Below are 13,916 nucleotides of genomic sequence, written 5' to 3'. Positions count from 1 at the left end.
TGATAATACACGTAGACAGAACTGTAGCAGCACAGTATTAGTAGCAGTATGGATGAGGACAGAACTGGTAGCAGCAGCATATTAGTAGCAGTATGGATGAGGACAGAACTGGTAGCAGCAGCAGTATTAGTAGCAGTATGGATGAGGACAGAACTGGTAGCAGCAGCATTATTAGTAGCAGTATGGATAAGGACAGAACTGGTAGCAGCAGCATTATTAGTAGCAGTATGGATGAGGACAGAACTGGTAGCAGCAGCATTATTAGTAGCAGTATGGATGAGGACAGAACTGGTAGCAGAGCAGTATTAGTAGCAGTATGGATGAGGACAGAACTGGTAGCAGCCGCATATTAGTAGCAGTATGGATTAAGGACAGAACTGGTAGCAGCAGCAGTATTAGTAGCAGTATGGATGAGGACAGAACTGGTAGCAGCGCAGTATTAGTAGCAGTATGATGAGGACAGAACTGGTAGCAGCAGCAGTATTAGTAGCAGTATGGATGAGGACAGAACTGGTAGCAGCAGCAGTATTAGTAGCAGTATGATGAGGAAAACTGGTAGCAGCAGCATTATTAGTAGCAGTATGGATGAGGACAGAACTGGTAGCCAGCAGCATATTAGTAGCAGTATGGATAGGACAGAACTGGTAGCAGCAGCAGTATTAGTAGCAGTATGGATGAGGACAGAACTGGTAGCAGCAGCATATTAGTACAGTATGGATAGGACAGAACTGGTAGCAGCAGCAGTATTAGTACAGTATGGATGAGGACAGAACTGGTAGCAGCAGCAGTATTAGTAGCAGTATGGATGAGGACAGAACTGTAGCAGCAGCAGTATAGTAGCAGTATGGATGAGGACAGAACTGGTAGCCAGCAGCAGTATTAGTAGCAGTATGGATGAGGACAGAACTGGTAGCAGCCAGTATTAGTAGCAGTATGGATGAGGACAGAACTGGTAGCAGCAGCAGTATTAGTAGCAGTATGGATGAGGACAGAACTGGTAGCAGCAGCATATTAGTAGCAGTATGGATGAGGACAGAACTGGTAGCACGCAGCAGTATTAGTTAGCGTATGGATGAGGACAGAACGTGGTAAGCAGCGCAGTATTAGTAGCAGTATGGATGAGGACAGAACTGGTAGCAGCAGCATTATTAGTAGCAGTATGGATAAGGACAGAACTGGTAGCAGCAGCATTATTAGTAGCAGTATGGATGAGGACAGAACTGGTAGCAGCAGCANTATTAGTAGCAGTATGGATGAGGACAGAACTGGTAGCAGCAGCATTATTAGTAGCAGTATGGATGAGGACAGAACTGGTAGCAGCAGCAGTATTAGTAGCAGTATGGTGATATAGAGAGAGATAGAGATCGAGCAATAGAGAGGACCCAGTCAGAGGGTGGGATCACACACTGGAATCCAACTCTGAGGTCCACTTACATACCTCTGGACTGAATCACTACTAAAACACGTGTTTCTACTGTACTGTCTAGGCCTCCTCTATACGAACAGCCAGGATATTTGGAGGACTATGTCTTTGTTTACCTCTTAGATTGATTTACTTCACCGTAAATAACGCTGCTTGTGTCTTGAGATCATATTGTGGTAAACTCCCAGGGTATTTGTCAAGTTTTCACCAACGGCACTAGAACATTCAACATCAACGAGACACCAGTATGGGTTATGGGTGTGAACGTTTAAATGAGATTGGGATCCTTAACATTAAGAAAAAACCCTAAACATATTGTTTTCCGTGTTATAGCCCAACTGGACCTAGGCAAAGCTGTGTCATTTATATCAAACCTGAGAGGAAGAACTTTAGGATACTTTGGTGAATTTGTGAGTCATGCAGGACACGACATTGCGAGATTCAGATTACCAAGACATGCACACCACGGTTCTATTCCAATAGTATGCAACTGCAGCCCGCAGAAAAAATATGTGTGCTGTTTTAAGAGATTGACTATTGATTGTCAAGGATGCACAGAAATTCCAAAATACAGTTTTTAGTTCAGATTCTTTATTTGCAATATGTAATCTATAGGCAAAGAGAGATTCATCAGCTGTTTATTCGATTGTGGGGTTTGAATAGTGTGAGAAGTCACCAACATATTTGGTGAGAATCAAAATCTATTCTAGCTCTTAAAGGGCCAGTAGCCTACATTGTGTGTACAATTTTAAATTACAGCATTATTTAATCTACAGTTCTACAGTCTTTCTTCTGCTATTTATTCTGTTACCAATAATATTTACATGTTAATAGTATCTTCTGTTTACAAGTATTATCTCTCATCCTTTAATTAAATGCAATCTATTAGCTTTCAACATGTAAGTAGGTATATCTAGCTGTCTGAAAACACATTCTGATTGAATGGCTTGTCCTGTATTTGTAAAAACTCAGAGTGCATTGAGTGAATGTTGGAAAAATATCTTGGTTCTCTTCTAAATATAGCAATGTGAATGCAAAAAGGACTCGGACCACAAAATCGGTTACATGAACTGGCAGAAGAGTTGATTTCTCATTCAAATGCAAGGGCAGTGTGAATACAAAGAGAACAAAGTTCTTTAGCATTTTTTACCCCAGAGCTCACTTTAAAGAGGACTGACATTGGTTCTTTTAAAGAGGACTATATGTGAAAACACCCTGACTCTGTCTGCCTGGTGGCTGACCTGCCTATACGGTGCCCCTCCCCTCTCTCTCCATCCCTCGCTAGCTCGCTATGAAAAATGCAAGTGTTTGTGTTCTCGGAAGTATGGCAGATAATCAGTCTCCTCATTCCAAAAATACTGAATCTCAGGAATTCTTTTGGAGTCGACTTTCCACCACTAAATCATTGTCGTTAACAGTTGGAAAAATGGCAGAGAAAGGCAAGCGACAGCAGCCAAGTCCTGTATGGCAATACTTTACCAAGTTAAATGAGAAGAGAATGCAAACTTTGCAAGGTGGAATTGAGGTACAGTAATGGGAGTACATGTGCCATGCTTCACCATCTGAAAGGGACACACTGTGAGACCCAAACCATTGCTGGCAGCAGTGCAGCTGCATTGTGAACTCATATGAAATTTAATACATTTTTCTTATCATTTTAACAGAACCCCCACCCCCCCTCAATTTTTTTTTTTTAATGTTAAGAAATGTCTTCCGTTTGTCACATCCCTATAGTATGGCTGGTGTTCTCCAGTCTGTCACCACTAAGGAATGTGAGGGATTGGATATGAGTGGTTTTTGCCACACAATTCCGTTGACATTTTTAGTCATTTAGCCAACTGAGCCACACGGGACTACGATGATCAAAGTGAGCCCCCCCCCACGCCACTCAACCAATTAGATACACTTAAAATTCCTGCTTCCTGCATAAGGACCTGCCTCTGACATTTGATCGGCCGGTTGCCATGCATCCCAGGCACAGAGAGCTAAATCCCATAATGATCTAAACAACAAACCAGTTCAGTGTCTCCATGGAGGAGATAGAACAGGACAAGTGTTGTAATCAGCAACAGGTGAAACCAGCCGGCCTCAAAGCCTCCTGGTAAAGCTGATAATAGCGATAATAGCCTGTTCCTGACTCTACCGCCAGCCTCATGCCGAGGCTTCAGCTACTGGGGGAACATCTCTCAATCTCCTCTCTCTCTCTCTCTCTCTCTCTCTCTCTCTCTCTCTCTCTCTCTCTCTCTCTCTCTCTTCCTCTCTCTCTCTCTCTCTCTCTCTCTCTCTCTCTCTCTCTCTCTCTCTCTCTCTCTCTCTCTCTCTCTCTCTCTCTCTCTCTCTCTCTCTCTCTCTCTCTCTCTCTCTCTCTCTCTCTCTCTCTCTCTCTCTCTCTCTCTCTCTCTCTCTCTCTCTCTCTCTATCTCTCTCTCTCTCTCTCTCTCTCTCTCTCTCTCTCTCTCTCTCTCTCTCTCTTTCTCTCTCTCTCTCTCTCTCTCCCTCTCTCCTTTTTTTTTCACTCCTGCATAAAGCAGTACGCCCCATTGTTTGTGGGGTGTTTGTGTGTGTGTGTGTGTGAATAGGGACAGGATCCAACAGGCATCATGGTACAGGTCCAACCATCCATCAACATCTGAGCAGTTAGATCACAGAAACTTTTTTTTAAACCTAGAAGAACTATGGAGCACTAACACGAAGAGAAAACATTTACAAAGCAAACCCAGGTGCTCATTTCAATCTGAATGGCAGATAAAAACTGCCCTCACATGACTATCAATAAGACATTTTCCACACAGAAGAGGCAAGTTTACAATACTGGGAAATGAGCATACAGTGTGGTTCAATCTTGGCAATGACCATGTCACCTGACACTCCAAACAACCAAACACAATAACAGGACAACTGACATCTTGTTCTGGCTTACTGACGGTTAACAGCAGAGGTAGGAGTTTCTGTCTGCCATTGAGTTCTGCATGAGAGAGAACCACCTCATGACAACAAACGTGAAATTAGCACTCAGTAAATCTAGCTAGTCCACTCCCTCTCTCTCCCAGTGTGGGAACAAACTAAGAGACAAAAACAAAAGTTCCTGTAAGAGAAAGAAACAGGGAATAGAGAGAGAGCGAGAAAGAAAAGGAAAACAGTGCTCCCTTTACCTCAGAGAGTCAAAGAAAGAAACCGAAGATCCCTTACCTCGAAGAAAGAGCGGAGGAAGTACATAACACTCAGCATTTTGAGAGTGTGCTGGTGGAGGAGAGAGACCCTTCGTCTCTCCCCCTCTCTCTTCCTCTACTCTCCCCCTCTTATTCCTCTACTCCCAGGCCGTGCTCCGGCGCAGGGTTTGTAGTCCTGGCAGCTCTCCTAGCCTCATGCTCACTCAACCTGTTGCTATTTTAAATAGACTTAGAGCTGGACAGGGAGGGAGCGGAGAGAGGGAGAGAGAGAGAGAGAGAAAAAAAGACAGGGAACGAGGGAAGAAGGGAGGGAAGGAAGGAGCCATGCCAGAAGCTTATGCTGCTAAGGAGTTGCATAACAATGAGAGCTAATCACCACAGGGCAACATAGGAGGCCTTGTGCCTGCAATAAGCAATAAGCAGCACAGCCTCCAGTCTAGTTATACACTCTAGTGTTACTCTGGAAGTGTTTAGGAGTTAAAGGAGTTATTGTGCCGCAATAAGCAAGCAGCCTGTAGTCCACACTCTAATGTCCACACTCTAATGTCCACACTTTAGTGTTACTTACGAGTGTTTAAGAGAGAACTGCATACCTCCCCCACATTCACTAAATGTTTCCCGCACATGGCTCGTACACCCCAAAGAGAGAGAGCGAGATCGTTACAGGCAAGCCGTTTTTAAGTATTTTCTGAGAGCCCACAAAAGTGGTGTTCCAAGTGGTTTACACTAGAGGAGGAGCTCAGCACTTGAAGGATCTATAGTAACTCTAAGAGTTCTAGGAGGTCTGGTTCGGGTTCTAACACAGGTGTCATGAACTGCTTCAGCAACATATCCAGCTGTACAAATCAACAGCAAAGGTGTACAGTGTCACTACTGGTACTGTAACTCAACAGATGAATGATATCTTTAACATTACTCAGAGCTTAATCAACCACATGCAACTCACACACTTTTTCAGCATGATTAAGGCAGACAAAGTTGGTCAGAAGACTATTTGAACTGATTTGATTTACACATCTAACATGTCATCTTTACGCAGTCCCAGTTGTGGTGATCCATGCACTCTGGACAGGGATAGGGGATACCAGACATAGTGCAGAGACTGGCCATGTAAACACTGTATATCAACAGAAAGGAACGGAACAGGCACGTGCGGAACGGAACGGAACTAGCCAAAACAGCACAGGGGGAATGCTGTTATTAAGAGAAGTGAGACAGGAGAGTGATACAAACTTGGGAGAATCTTTCCAATGTGAAAGATGCATTTACAGGTATTTGTGTGTTATAAAGGGTCATGTTGAATGTATACTTTGGGACTGCGGTGAAGAGCAAATCTAAACGCTGGCTTTGATTTTCATGAAATGGTGCACATGTCATACATTGACAGACTTCTCATACGGTCCCTACATTGGCATATTGCTTTCATTTGTTCTCAATGCAACCAGACCTGTAAAATAATACCTGTGTTATCGTGGCTAATCTCAATGCCCGCAAAAATGACAGAACATAGATACACATCGCCCTCTGCTGTGTCAACATGTCATTACACCATGTCAATTCATCCTCATTCTCTCATTCTCCCATCCTCCCTCCCTCTCCCTCTCCCTCCTCCCTCCCTCCAACACTCTCTGTTTCTCTCTTTCTCACTCCCTCCCCCCTACCACCCCCATCTTCCCTACCACCCACCCATCTCTCCCTACACCCACCATCTCTCCTACCACCACATCTCCCGCCCCCCCCCCCCCCCCCTCCACACCTCATGCGTCTCTGCACACTCTGAATTGAACCTATCATCCGTGTCAAATAAAAGCATATTTAATGGGTTCTGCAGCCGTGCTGCTCTGTGTTTCAGATAGAGCTGAGAGCCAGCAGTAACAGAAGAAAACAGTACATTTCCTCCCGGAGCTGGAGCTGTAGGCCATGATGACTCAGCCTTTTCTCTCAGGCAACTCTGGCTCTGGCCTGCTCCTCTTCCCAGAAGGACTGAAATAAAATGGATATGTGCTGGCTACACAGCTTCCCTGGCTACACAGCTTCCCTGGCTACACAGCTCAGCCCTTAGAACTGAGGGAATGGGCTGAGCCTTTTTCTAAGCTGCTGTGGATTGTAACATCTGACCAACTGACTGATCTGGATGGATCATACCTCCATGATGACACATCAGAAGAGGTAGAAATAACAGGAAGTGATTCTCATTGGTTGGTTGAACAGTTTTCCTGTTATTGTGAAATATAAAAGGTCACACTGTGTCATGACTGTAACCGATCCCAGGTTGGGACAAGAACACCATATGGCCATATGGACAAGTTCTTAATGTGGTCACTTCACTTGACCACACAGAATGAGACCAACCAGCAAACCAAAATTGGTTGTGTGAATGTTCCAGAACATTCATTAGGTTGCCTCAAAAGTTATAATAACACACAAACTGTTCAGGTTTGTTCTTACATTACCTGGAAACCTAATAAGAATGTTGGAGGAATGTTCTGTGTGGTGGTTGTAACACATGTTGTGGACACAAAAAAACATGTTTCTGAAAAAAAATAAGCTTTTGTTATCAAAAACATTATTTGAATGTTTTTGGGATGTAATAAAATCCCCTTGATATGGAGTTTCCTCCGATTGTCTTATGGAGCTTCCTTCAGTTCTCTTATGGAGTTTCCTCCAGTTCTCTAATGGAGTTTCCTCCAGTTCTCTAATGGAGTTTCCTTCGGTTCTCTAATGGAGTTTCCTCGCAGTTCTCTCTTATGGAGTTTCCTTCGGTTCTCTAATGGAGTTTCCTCCAGTTCTCTTATGGAGTTTCCTCCAGTTCTCTAATGGAGTTTCCTCCAGTTCTTTAATGGAGTTTCCTCCAGTTCTCTTATGGAGTTTCCGCCAGTTCTCTTATGGAGTTTCCGCCAGTTCTCTTATGGAGTTTCCTCCAGTTCTCTTATGGAGTTTCCGCCAGTTCTCTTATGGAGTTTCCGCCAGTTCTCTTATGGAGTTTCCGCCAGTTCTCTTATGGAGTTTCCTCCGGTTCTCATAAACTTGTTTTGCATTTCAATGTTCATTCCCCGCATCACACTCAGACCCAGCAGCATCCACCAGTTACACACAAAATAAGAATACATTTTCATACTCTTCAATAAAACGTTGCTAACCTCAGTAAGCTGAGCAGACTATCATTTCATATGGAGCAGTATGTCCTTACTCTACTGAGGCTTTGCTTACAACTGCTTTCTCTGAGCAGCTCCTGACATCCTGATGCCAAAGGTACATCTTATCTTTAACTTTAACCCAAACACCAGATGTGCTCGGAGGGAGATGCTACAGCTATTTAGGTCAGAGAACTTAATGGGAATGTTAACTAATGTACTGGGAATGTTCCTGGTTTGCTGGGTAGTCATCCCCCCAAATTCCCCTTGGCTCTGCATGGCATGTTTACTGGTTTAATAGCAGTTGTTGAACAGTTTTACGCATTGAATCATCAGTGGTCCATTTATAGATGGGATGACACCAAGGCTGTGTGTGTGTGTGTGTTTGTGTGTTTAACAGGGGGCTTCCAGTCTATTCTGAGAGCAGAGCATATGAGCAGAGCATATGGGGTCCAGTTAGCAATATTTCCATCTACAAAGGATCCACTCCACTATCCTACATAGACATCCATGTATGTCCCTGTCCACCCTTCAGCTATCAACCTATCACCAGTCCACAGAGTGACACATCCTTAGGTTAGTTAGGCCAATGCCAGCAGCTACCTCTGTCTGTGGTCCCTATATAACCTCTATAACCTTATATAACCTCACAGAGGAGAGGCATGCTTGCCATCCCAAATGGCACCCTATTCCCTATACAGTGCACTACTTTTGACCAGGGCCCCATGGGCCATATTAATATGATAATCAAAAACATCCTTCTATTTATTAGAACAGGTTGAAGTGTTAATGTCCTCTCATGAGAGCCGACCTAGAATATTATAACAACTCATTTAGAAACTGGGTGGTTCGAGCCCTGAATGCTGATTGACTGACAGCCGTGGTATATCGCGGGTATGACAAAACATTTATTTTTACTGCTCTAATTACATTGGTAACAAGTTTATAATAGCAATAAGGTACCTCGTGGGTTTGTGCTATATGGCCAATATTCCACGGCTAAGGGCTGTGTCCAGGCACTCCCAGTTGCGTCGTGCATAAAAACAGTCCATAGCAGTGGAATATTGGCCATATACCACACCCCCTTGGGTCTTATTGCTTATTGGTTCAAAACAGGCCTGGCTATTGTGTGTCTGCTATACAGGTTTACAGGTTTGCCTTAGGTACCCGGACAACAAAAGAGAGACTCTGGGTTCCATGCCATGGCCAGGGCCAGCCTCTATTCTACCGATGGCAGTGACTCTGATGTGACTGGCTGGTACTGCACTGGCAGGTTCAGACAACATTTTTTTCTGCATTTGGCTTTTGTTTCATTTTCTGTGGGAAAGAGGGAGAAGAAAAGAAGAAGAGAAGGAGAGAAGAAGAGAAAAGGAGAATGAGATGGGGAACAGGAATGCTTGTGAGAAGGAATGTTGATTGGTTGAATTAATACCAGAGAAGAACGTATGGCAGAGGCCTCTGCTTCAGAGTGAGGACAAGGAGAGAGAGAGAGGACAAGGAGAGAGAGAGAGAGAGAGAGAGAGAGAGAGAGAGAGAGAGAGAGAGAGAGAGAGAGAGAGAGAGAGAGAGAGAGAGAGAGAGAGAGAGAAGAGAGAGAGAGAGAGAGAGAGAGAGAGAGAGAGAGAGAGAGAGAGAGAGAGAGAGAGAGAGAGAGAGAGAGAGAGAGAGAGAGAGAAGAGAGAGAGAGAGAGAGAGAGAGAGAGGAGAGAGAGAGGAGAAGAAGAAGGAGAGAGAAGAGAGAGAGAGAGAGAATTCCGAAATGTAATGTGAAAGCCGAAGCCCTTTAGCCTGGTCCTAGAGCCATTATTGCACGGAACTTCCTTCCATCTCATATTGCTCAAATGAACTGCAGAGCTGGTTTAAAAAAAACAACATCACGACACAACGCCTCGCCTCTATTTGACCCAGATATTTTGGGTGTATGTATTGATATGTAGGCTATGGTTTCTTAATGTTCTGTATTATGTCATGTTCTATGTTTTGTGTGGACCCCAGGATGAGGAGCTGCTGCTTTCGCAACAGTTAATGGGGATCCTAATAAAACAACAAAGATACCAAGTTTGGTGTTTGGCAAGACAGCTAGGGAAACCCAAATCACAAGGCTAAACAGAGAGCATGGCCTTAAACGTGGCTAACTGCTGTTGCTAGCAGTGACATTCTCAACTGTATCATCGACTCACCACAGACAACAACAACATACCTAAGTTTGAGGGAATACCCTACATCACTATGAAGTTTCGGTCTTACAATGAGTTGTTCCCTTTCCTCTAACAGTATTTACATTCATTCCAGAGATTTGAACCACAGAGGAAAACACTTCAGCTGCTGTGTTCTCAGTGTGTCCAGTCAGTCAGCGCCTCTCCTCTCCCTCCCTCCACTCCCCTCTGTTCCAGTCTCTTCCCAGGGACAGTACAATGCCTCTCGGTTATTATGGAAGCCCAGTAGAGTGCCTTGGCTTGGGACCAGCACTGTCATGAGTGGCTAGGTCCTTCGCTTTTACTGTAATCTCCCTTTTTTCTATATTCTGTCCTCCCCACTACTTTCCTATCCCCTTTTCTTATTCTTTCCCCCATCTCACCTCCGCCTCTCCTCTCCTGCTCTCCTCTCCTTTATACTCTCCTCAATTCCTCAAGGTCAGGGTGTGTGTGGCCTCATCTGCTCATTCTCAGAGCATTGTGGTTGCCCTTGAGTGTGTCCGAGTTCCCCTCTCCTCTGAACCGGCTCAGCCAGATGACAGCTCCTGTGGTGACTAGTGTGTGTGGTGACAGGTGACTTGCCAGTGAGTGTGTGGGGTAATTCAGGCCGACTAGTGGCTGTGAGTGGGCTTAGTGGAGCGGGGTTGGTTCGGGGTCCTCACTGTGTGTCATTACATGCACCAACAGAGATTGTGTGCAGGGATAACCAGGCAGTAGGATGCACTACATACTTTCACATTCTTCCTAAGAACTGTGAGTCAAAGACCAAACCAAATCAATACCTGTGGTCTGAGCCTCCAAAAATGAAAAATAAATTCAGGACTGTTGTAACGTTCGTCATATTCCTCCTCCTCGGACGAGGAGGAGCATGGATCGGACCAACACGCAGCGAGGTATGTAGACACAATTAATATTTATTAAAGCAAAGACGAACATACGAAGAACACTTGAATAGAAACAAAACAACAAAACGACGTAGACAGACCTGAACTTGAGAACTTACATAGACACGAAGAACGCACGAACAGGAAAGACTAGCCAAACGAACGAACAACGAAACAGTCCCGTTGTGGTGCAAAAGACACAGAACCAGGAACAATCACCCACAAAACAAACAGTGAGAACAGCCTACCTTAATATGGTTCTCAATCAGAGGAAACGTCCAAACACCTGCCCCTAATTGAGAACCATATCAGGCAACACAAATTTAACCCAACATAGCAACACATAACATAGACTACCACCCAGCTCACGTCCTGACCAAACTAAACAAAGTTCAAAAACAAACAGAAAAACAGGTCAGGAACGTGACAGAACCCCCCTCAAGGTGCGAACTCCGGGCGCACCTCTAAAACTCAAGGGGAGGTCTGGGTGGGGCATCTGTCCGCGACGTGCGGGCTCCGGCGCAGGACGAGGACACCCACTCACCATTGTCTTTGTCCCCCTCCCTTAGCTGTCCCTTGAGTGGTGACCCTCGCCCACCGATCCTGGTCCAGGAACCTTCACCAAGGCCCCCTCTAAATAGCGGAGACAACTCAGGACAGAGAGGTAGCTTCAGGAAAAGAGGTAGCCCAGGACAGAGAGGTAGCTCAGGACAGAGTGGCAGCTTAGGACAGAGGGGCAACTCCGGACAGAGAGGCAGCTCTGGACTGAATGGTTGCTCTCGGACTAGATGCAGCTCCGGACTATATGGCAGCTCATGATGGAGGCAAGCTCATGACTGGAGGCAGCTCAATGACTGGAAGGCAAGCTCATGACTGGAAGGCAGCTCATGACTGGAAGGCAGCTCATGACTGGAAGGGCAGCTTCATGACTGGCTGGCGGCTCTGGGAAGCTCCTGACTGGCTGGCGGCTCTGGCAGCTCCTGACTGGCTGGCGGCTCTGGCAGCTCCTGACTGGCTGGCGGTTCTGGCAGCTCCTGACTGGACGGAGGCTAGATGGCGCTGGGCAGACGGATGGCTCAGATGGCGCTGGCAGACAGGCTAAGGCGCTGGGCAGACGGATGGCTCAGACGGCGCTGGGCAGACGGATGGCTCAGATGGCGCTGGGCAGATGACCGCCTCTGACCTGCTGAGGCGCACAGTAGGCCTGGTGCCTGGTGCCGGAACTGGTGGTACGGACTGGAGACACGCACCTCAAGGCTAGTGCGGGGAGCAGGAACAGGGCACACTGGAATCTCGAGGCGCACTATAGGCCTGGTGCGTGGTACGCGAACTGGTGGTACCGGGCTGAGGGCACGCACCTCAGGGCGAGTGCGGGAGAAGGAACAGTGCGTACAGGGCTCTGGAGACGCACAGGAGGCTTGGTGCGTGGTGCCGGAACTGGTGGTACCGGGCTGGAGACACGCACCACAGGGAGAGTGCGTGGAGGAGGAACTGGGCCTTGGAAGACGCACTGGAACCTGGTGCGTGGTGTAGGCCACTGGTGTACTGGACAGACCGGACCGTGAGGCGCACTGGAGGTCTTGAGAGCAGGGCTGGCACCATCCGCCCTGGCTGGATCTTCACCCTAGCCGGCAGATGTGGGGACTGGGATGTTGCGCACCGGGCTAAGCACACGCACGGGGACACCGTGCGCTCCACCGCATAACACGGTGCCTGCCCGTACGACGCCCTCTCTCTCCACTGGAAACACGGCTGGGAGAGCTGTAGCGCCGAGCTGGCAGAGGACGTGCAGGGCTAGGGAGGGCGCACAGGAGGCCTGGTGCGTGAGGCTGACACAGTCTTAACCAGACGGCTAGCACGCACCTCAGGACGAGTATGGAAGCTGTTCCCGGTGACATCAACTCCCGACACGTTCAGTTCGGGCGGATGTCGTGCCTCATGCACCAAAACCAGCACCTCCCTCATAACTCTCTCCTCCAATTTCCCCATTAACTCCTTCACTGTCTCTGCGTCGCTCACCTCCAATTCCGCCTGACCGGCTCCTTACGGTAAGCAGGGGGAGTTGGCTCAGGTCTGACTCTCTGACTCTGCCACACTCCCCGTGTGCCCCCCCCAATACATTTTTGGGGCTGCCTCTCGGGCCTCCAGCCCGCTCTGCCGTGCTAGCGCCTCATAATAGCGCCTCTCCGCCTTCGCTGCCTCCAGCTTTCTTTGGGGCGGCGATATTCCCCTGGCTCTGCCAGGGTCCTTTGCCGTCTAATTCGTCCTCCCATGTCCATTCCTCCAAATAGTGCAGCCTCTCCTGCTGCTGCTGCTGCTGTCTGCTGCAGCCTCTCCTGCTGCTGCTGCTTGGTCCGGGTTAGGTGGGTGGTTCTGTAACGTTCGTCATATTCCTCCTCCTCGGACGAGGAGGAGCATGGATCGGACCAACACGCAGCGAGGTATGTAGACACAATGAATATTTATTAAAGCAAAGACGAACATACGAAGAACACTTGAATAGAAACAAAACAACAAAACGACGTAGACAGACCTGAACTTGAGAACTTACATAGACACAAAGAACGCACGAACAGGAAAGACTAGCCAAACGAACGAACAAACGAAACGTCCCGTGTGGTGGCAAACAGACACAGGAACAATCACCCCAAACAAACAGTGAGAACAGCCTACCTTAATATGGTTCTCAATCAGAGGAAACGTCAAACACCTGCCCTAATTGAGAACCATATCAGGCAACACATTTAACCCAACATAGAAACACATAACATAGACTACCCACCCAGCTCACGTCCTGACCAACTAAACAAAGTTCAAAAAACAACAGAAAACAGGTCAGGAACGTGACAACTGTAGGAACACAAGCTGAGATGTTATTTTACATCATTAAACTAATGATGTACATAGCTGTAATGGCTGCCATCACACTCTAGTTCTTCGAGGTGCAATACACTCTCCTGTCAAGTGACACTATTGTGAGGAATAAACACACACACACACACACACCACACATACAGACACAGACACACATGCACGTGTGCACCACACGCGAACGTGCGCACCCGCACACACACAGAGAGAGGCCTATCCCAGGACATTAGGGAACGGTA

At 46.8% G+C, this 13,916-nt stretch overlaps 1 protein-coding gene across 3 annotated transcripts in view; it reads right to left on the bottom strand.

The window, feature by feature from the left end:
• The window catches only part of LOC139028691 (uncharacterized), an 85,445-nt gene that overhangs the window by 41,509 nt on the left and 30,020 nt on the right, over positions 1 to 13,916 (bottom strand). Inside the window, exon 1 of one of the 3 annotated variants that reach the window (XM_070446678.1) lies at positions 4,613 to 4,796. The exons of the other annotated variants lie outside the window; for them this stretch is intronic. Within the exon in view, the coding sequence (XP_070302779.1) occupies positions 4,613 to 4,651 (39 nt within the window). The 5' untranslated portion in view covers positions 4,652 to 4,796. Of the gene's footprint in view, positions 1 to 4,612; positions 4,797 to 13,916 lie in introns of those variants that run through there. 3 annotated transcript variants of the gene reach the window in all.

This window comes from Salvelinus sp. IW2-2015, linkage group LG14, assembly GCF_002910315.2.
Source record: "Salvelinus sp. IW2-2015 linkage group LG14, ASM291031v2, whole genome shotgun sequence".
NCBI lineage: Eukaryota > Metazoa > Chordata > Actinopteri > Salmoniformes > Salmonidae > Salvelinus > Salvelinus sp. IW2-2015.
This window is presented reverse-complemented; position numbering and strand designations above follow the sequence as displayed.